Genomic DNA, 7,098 nt, shown 5'->3' on the forward strand with positions numbered 1-7,098 from the left:
CTCTGGCTGATCTCTGACCCTGAGAGTTGTACTAATTGTTTGATGCGGGATTGATGTCCTGTGCTGCATTAAAGTAACGACAAGGCTCTGGCACCGGAGGGAAACGTTTTCCTCAGACGCTGCTGTACTCGCTGCTCAGAACTGCTTTATATATATATTTATATATTGCAATCCCTTTTTAGTGAAACATACACACACACACATACATACATATATATATCTGTACGCATATTTATATACATATATTTATATATTTATGTGTACATATATATGTATATGTATACATATATACATATCTATGTATATATGTATATATATATAATAGATATACATATATATCTATGTATACATGTCTATATATGCATATATATCTATGTATATGTGTTTGTGTATATATAGATATACATATATATCTATATATGTGTATTTATGCATATATATCTATGTATATATGTATATATATATAATAGATATACATATATATCTATGTATACATGTCTATATATGCATATATATCTATGTATATGTGTTTGTGTATATATAGATATACATATATATCTATATATGTGTATATATGCATATATATCTATGTATGTATGTGTGTGTATATGTATACATATATATCTATGTGCATATGTATATGTATGTATGTATGTATGTATGTATGTACACCTCTCGTATGTTCAAATGTGTGCTAGCCAGGTTGGGTCCTTGACGATGCCACACCTTTTTTCACCTCTCGCCTCTAATTCAGGCCCATGTGCTCAGTCTTTACCCCGAGAGCTTAAAGACACGTTTCTAATTTAAGAAAATTAATCAGGCCTAATCTTCATGCTCTGATTACACCGCTGTTTTACAGAGTCATTAATGACCGCGGCTCCAGGTGAAGATCGGCCTGTCGAGGGGCTAAAGGATTGGCTGGCATTAGCCGCGAGTGCGAGGCACTGTGACGGCCTGTGTTTGGTCCAGCAGCAGTAACAGCAGAGGGGTGTGGACTTAGCCAGGACAATCCTCTAAATGAGCTTCATTATACCGGCCTATCCACGAGGCCCCCACCCACCGCTGCCCGAGGATTAGTGGATCCACACAAGCCTTAGTCCCCTCCTCCCGTTTCAAATATACACTGTTGCACATTGCACTTTTTGATTCTGCCCCTTCAGCGCGCCCCCCCGACCTCCCCCCGCCCGACCCCTGCCCGTCATTCTCCCTGCAAGCTTCAATGCAGATAAGCTGTTGACAAGATTAATGCATCTGTATCAAACGTCTTGAGCCGCTTTGCTTTGTGTTGTTTGTGAATCCTCTTTCCAGGTCAAGACAGATTGTCTTTCTAGGCTAATGTATTTTTTTAAGCTAAGTTAAACAGGCGTAAAGGCAACACGTCTGCCACGCTTTGATAAACTGGTGTCCAAACAAACAATGTTGATGCAGTGAAGAGGTGTTTCACCAACAAGTGGACGTTATGGTTTCATGGTTTTATCATGAACAATTTACTGTATCATTTATAGTTTTTTTTTTTCTTTCCTTCCTCTGCAGGAACTCCTGTCAATCGTATTCCTATCATGGCCAAGCAGGTGCTGGATCTGTATATGCTGTACAAGCTGGTTACTGAGAAGGGGGGGCTGGTGGAGGTCATCAACAAGAAGATCTGGAGAGAGATCACAAAGGGACTCAACCTGCCTACCTCTATCACCAGTGCTGCGTTTACTCTGCGCACACAGTAAGTCCGTCACATGACCTACTACATCACTGTTTCACTGTGTGTTTTCATATAATTAAAACATATAATTTCATATAATTTCATATAATATTAAAATATAAACATCAAACTTGGGACTTTTTTTTTTTTTTTTCTCGACACCTTTATGTGACAATACGTGGCTTTGTTTGTGTGTTTCTGTGTTTGTTTCTCTGCATGTGTGTGTGTGTTTGTGTTTGTGTTTGTGTACAGACGGTGGTGCTGTTTGTACACATGTGAGTTTGTTTTCCGGGGCAGGACACCTCACCTCCTCCTGTTTAATCTCTCCGTCCATTACATCACACACAGATCCCATCGATCGCATAGATTTATTGACATAATTTAGGTCAGAGTTCACAATGACTAAGGTGGGGCTTGATTGACAGCCGGTACACCGAGCCCGGACTAAAACTCACTTACTCGGTTGATGTACACCCCCCCCGGTGGGTGTAACACCCTTCTGTCCTGTCCACTAGCACGGTGCCCTAATGAACCTCTATGTATTTTTAATGTGGGTGGGTTGTTGTGTAGCATTGTTCTGGTAGCTGTTAAAGGAGCAGTGCTGCTCTTAGCTCGTTATTGATCCTTGATGGGACTGTTCCACCATTATGCAGACAGCATACATAATGGTGATGTGCATTATATGCTGTGTTTCCATGGGATGGAAAAAATAAATGCCATTGTTCTGACTGTTCATACTTGTTGAACTGCTGTAACGTTCAGCTCTAGTCTTAAATGCTTGCAGCCTGAGCCAGGCAGTAAGCTCTCTGGAGTAACCTGATTTTGAAGATGTCAAAATAAACAACAGTCCACGGCTTCAGGGCAGGGGATCAGAAAACCAGTCTCACAAATGCAGTGAGGGAACTCCAGAGAAACCTGATTTCATTTTTCCAGCCCATGTAGCATAAGTAAGAAACCAAACTAACCCGTGTCTAACCTCTGTGTGGTTTTCTCTCTTTAGATACATGAAATACCTCTACCCCTATGAGTGTGAGAGGAAAGGTCTCAGTTCTCCAAATGAGCTCCAAGCCGCCATCGACAGCAATCGCCGCGAAGGCCGTCGTCCGAGCTACAGCAGCAGCCTCTTCCGCTTCTCTCCTTCTCCTAGCACGGCCCCTCACATCCTCTCACCTCCCAAGATGCACCTCTCAGCCCTGGGAGCTGGGGCCTCGGTGGCCCTCAACGGCTTGCAGGGTTCTCCGGGACCTTCTCTGAAGAAAGGTCAGCCATGTAAGGTTATGTCACATGAACAGAATTATTATTGAAAAAATAAATGTTCTAAATGTGTGATGTGATCAGATAAGTAAAGTCAAAACAAAGTTTGGAAACGGCTGCGACTCAATGAACGTAACATTAAACACGTTTAAACGCACAGTGCTGATGCTCTGTTAGCTTATCAAAGTCTGCCCTCTATCGTATCCTTGAAAAACTACACCTAATCACACCCATGAAAATAAATGCATCGACTGATCACTGGGATTTTTAGGCATAACTTTCATACAAAATATTTAATTGTAGCGTTTTCTTTTTATTTTATTATATTCACACAAAGATGATATTTTCTCATTAACATTCAATAATTTGTGCTTTGCTGCTAATAGTTGCCCAGGTTGTGTGTTCATACAGGAAGTTAGCAGTGACCACACTCGGAAAAATCCTGCTGCCAGTCTGTTTGCGTGTGGTTTGTCAATTATTTTATACGATTGGATGAGTCGCTGCATCCCTGCCTGTTAGCGTGTCCAAGTCTGTCCAGGTGTTACGGAGACAGCGTGTGACTCAGTTTGGCCTCTGGCTGCTCCGAGCCTTTACCTTTTACTGCTGATTAATAACACGTTCCCAAGCTGAAAGCCCACAGCAGCAGAGTCCACTTATTGACCTGAAACTGTGACTGTGCCTCAGTCAGCGTCACTGCGACTGCACCCGAACCTCTATTAGTCATACAGTCGTCGGCTCTTAATAATAGCTGAGGTTGCTGTAGATTAAAAGTACCACAAGTTATTCTCAGATAAAGGACGTGTTGACTGTCGAGCAGCTCATGGTATTATTTACAGCAAACTTATCCTTAAACTCAGTCAAATATTATCACATCATTTATCAGTAGTGGACTCGTGAACAAACCTCTTCATTTCTCTCCCTCCCAGACGACCTGACCAGCTCCATCATGGCAGCGAGGCCCCCTATGGCGCTGACCCTCGGTCAGCAGCAGGTTGCCGGGCTGGCGAGGGCTGCCACACTGGAGCAGTTGAGGGAAAAGCTGGAGACCGGCGTTGGAGGCGAGGGACCGGAGAGGAAGATGGCCCGCCTGGCCGAAGAGCAGCAGCGTCTGATGCAGCAGGCGTTCCAGCACAACCTGTTGGCCATGGCTTCTCAAATGCCGATGAATCTACGCCTGGGAACGCCAGCCATCACCACCAGAGGTGAATGTGAAAAGATGCTCCTTCCAGCTGTGGACATTCTGAATTAGGGGTTGAGCTGAATTCCAGCTGCTCTCTGATAATCACCGTGTATTTGTTTGGAACCAAAGTTGATCGTTTCTAGTTTGCTTTCTTAGATTTGTTTGGTTTCCTTTTTTTTTTGTCGTTTGTTCCCACCGTTTTTCTTAGATTTATTTGGTTTCCTTTTTTTTTTTTTTGTTTCTAGTTTTTTTGTCATTTGTTCCCACCGTGTAGTGGTCTGTGACACTCAGGCTGCAAATGAAAGGAAGTGAATATTTTGGATTGTACGAGAACTTGTCTGTTCAATTGCACATCTGAGTTAAATTGAAAAATGATCAGTTTAAATGCTAAATGCATGACTGTCGTATCTGTACATTCAGATGAGAAGCCACAGGATATGTCTCTGAGCATCTCGACCAATGGGAATGCCAGCATCACTGTGTCAGTGGAGGTGAACGGCACCGTCTACACAGGTGTGTCTGGGTTGTTGTTTGCCACAGTTATTTTGGTGATGGTTTCATTATAGTTTCCTTGTTTTTTCTTGACCTTAAAAATAACATTTTCTCTCTGTGTAGGTACCCTGTTTGCCCACAAGTCTGTTGGGACTCCAGCTGCTGCTGCTGCCGCCGCCGCCGCCGCTGCTGCAGCTTCCTCCGCTGGAACCAGCGGCGGCTTCGGCTTCTCCGTACCGGGTCAGAACCTCAGTCCCTCCTCCTCCTCCTCCTCTTCCTCCTCCAAGGGTCCTGGCTCGGCTGAGCCGGTGCCCGGCGGGTCGCCATGACTCAGAGTAGCCCGCGTACCTTTCCCTCGGGCCTCCATTCCACCGGGAGACACCGCATGAATATACAGTACAACGAGAAACCAATAAGAAAAACTGTTGCACAACAAATACCTCATCCACCCTGTCAACGTCTTGGCTGTCCAATCAAACGAACACAGAGCCGGAGAATATGACGTCACGTCAACATGTGCCCAAATGCACAGCTATGCATTTATTGTCCACACACTTACACTCACAGCACTACACGACAATGACACACACACACACACACACACACTTTCATCCCATTTTACATGCTAAACACATTCAGCTCAGCCAAAACCCACTGACAGGCGTAGTCACAACTGAACTTGAAAAGTTTTTATCTTAGAACGTTTTTGTTTGTTTTGTTGCCATTTTTTTTCTTGTCTTTTATGATTGATTTTTTTTGTTTTTAGTTTTGACCTTTTTACATACCTCAAATCATGTAAGTTGCAGTGGAGTCTTTACCTCAGGAGCTGTACTATAGTTGACCTGAATCAACTTTATTTTTGTATTCTTTTTGACCTCGTTGCAATCAGGGGAATTCAGGTAACTGGCAGTCAGTCGAACTCTTTGTATAGAAAAAGCCAAACCTCACAGCCACGGGCCACGTGCTCAGGGCCAGCTCAGGTTACTTTATGATGCTGAAGTTTAACTGGTGAACAATCAGATGCTGTAGATCAGCACACAAATACCTCGTTTCAAAACCTTGCGACGCCTCGCTTCAGACGGCGCCAGGTCCAGTACCCAAATGGGATGCTGGGAGTAGAAGCCTTTAGTTTTACTTCACACCTGTCCGCACACGTTCTCTCTAACCACGCAAACCCGGAGAAAATCAGCCGCTCGTAATCAGCCCGAGCTCCTGTCGAAGGTACGGAGCAGTTAGTGCTGTGAATGTTTGATGTTTGACGGAGCTGAACGTTAATCTGACAGCATCACCGTAATCCTCAGGCCTCACGCTGGCTGCTCTGCTCCGACGGCCGCTCTCTCTCTCTCTCTCTCTCTCTCTCATCCCTCTCAGGAAGTTATATGACACCTGCAAGGAATCACTGTTAAATTAAAGGGAATTAAAGGATTCACATCTGCAGAATGCACAAGTCTTCATGACTGTTCCACGAATACCTCATCCGACTCCATCTAAAGAGGAGTTACACTATAAATACCTCATACGGCCATGAAGCCATCAAGACTTGACGCACGGGTCCAACGGTGGACATTTTACCTGAACTGAAGTGAACTGACAGAACACTGCTGGTGGTTTTGGGACAAACAGGACTGGGATGAGCTCGTATCGCTCTCCTCCTGTAATTTACCTGTAGATTTATCTTCTTTCCTTTTTCTCTCTCTCTCTTTTTCTTTCTTTTTTCCCCCCGTCCTCTAAACTCTTCATGTTGTGTGAAAACAATGATATACCTTCTTCTTTGATTTAGGGAAGAGGAAAAGAGTCACCCGCTCCTTCCTGACGCCTGTACGTTTGTAGGATTAATCTTGGGTTTTGTGGGGTTTTTTTTGTTTTCGTTTTTTTGAAGTTCATAAGGTCCAAGGAAAAAAGGAGGCCACGCTGACCTTAAATTTGAATGCAAATTTCTGAATCTCACTTTGTGTCTTCTTTCACGACAGCGAGTGAAATGATATGCATGTGTACAATCATGTGACCAGGCGTAACAGCGTAACCCCCCCCGGTTCACATAAGACTGTGGTTATGTTTTAAAGATGGATACCAAAGAGGAGCACAGCCACTGCTGTAGACCCACAGCCTGCTTTTAATCTGGACAGAAATGTGCCCCCACCCCACCCTGCCCCCCTCACCTAATCTCAATCTAATTTTCATTTCGTTTCCTAAAGCTAGTAAAGCTGCGTGACGTGAATCTGTTGATCACGTGACGTGTGTGGTCAGACGGGACGATCTTTGTCGGCCTTAGTGAACATTTAAGTGCTGTCCTTCCGCAAACGTGGACACGGAAACTGGTTAACCCCCAATGATTGATAATATTCTGTCAGGAGTTTATTAATCGCACGCCTCCTCCACGGCCAATCAGAACGTCTCCCCTTCACCCCATGACACAACATGACTTTTCTAGCTTTATCTTTACTGAATGTGAGCTGTGTTATCTGTCGAGTTACTC

At 44.0% G+C, this 7,098-nt stretch overlaps 1 protein-coding gene across 4 annotated transcripts in view; it reads left to right on the plus strand.

Moving 5' to 3' along the window:
* The window catches only part of LOC103379312 (AT-rich interactive domain-containing protein 3B), a 39,877-nt gene extending 32,785 nt beyond the window's left edge, over positions 1-7,092 (plus strand). For 3 of the 4 annotated variants that reach the window (XM_008310822.3, XM_008310824.3, XM_025055632.1), the window contains exons 5-9: positions 1,534-1,717; positions 2,697-2,965; positions 3,877-4,152; positions 4,551-4,643; positions 4,746-7,092. In XM_008310822.3, the coding sequence (XP_008309044.1) occupies positions 1,534-1,717; positions 2,697-2,965; positions 3,877-4,152; positions 4,551-4,643; positions 4,746-4,951 (1,028 nt within the window). In that variant the 3' untranslated portion in view covers positions 4,952-7,092. The remainder of the gene's footprint in view (positions 1-1,533; positions 1,718-2,696; positions 2,966-3,876; positions 4,153-4,550; positions 4,644-4,745) is intronic. The other variant, XM_008310823.3, reaches the window with a different exon arrangement.
* Positions 7,093-7,098: the final 6 nt, after the last annotated feature.

This window comes from Cynoglossus semilaevis, chromosome 5 (genome assembly GCF_000523025.1).
Source record: "Cynoglossus semilaevis isolate Cse_v1.0 chromosome 5, Cse_v1.0, whole genome shotgun sequence".
NCBI lineage: Eukaryota > Metazoa > Chordata > Actinopteri > Pleuronectiformes > Cynoglossidae > Cynoglossus > Cynoglossus semilaevis.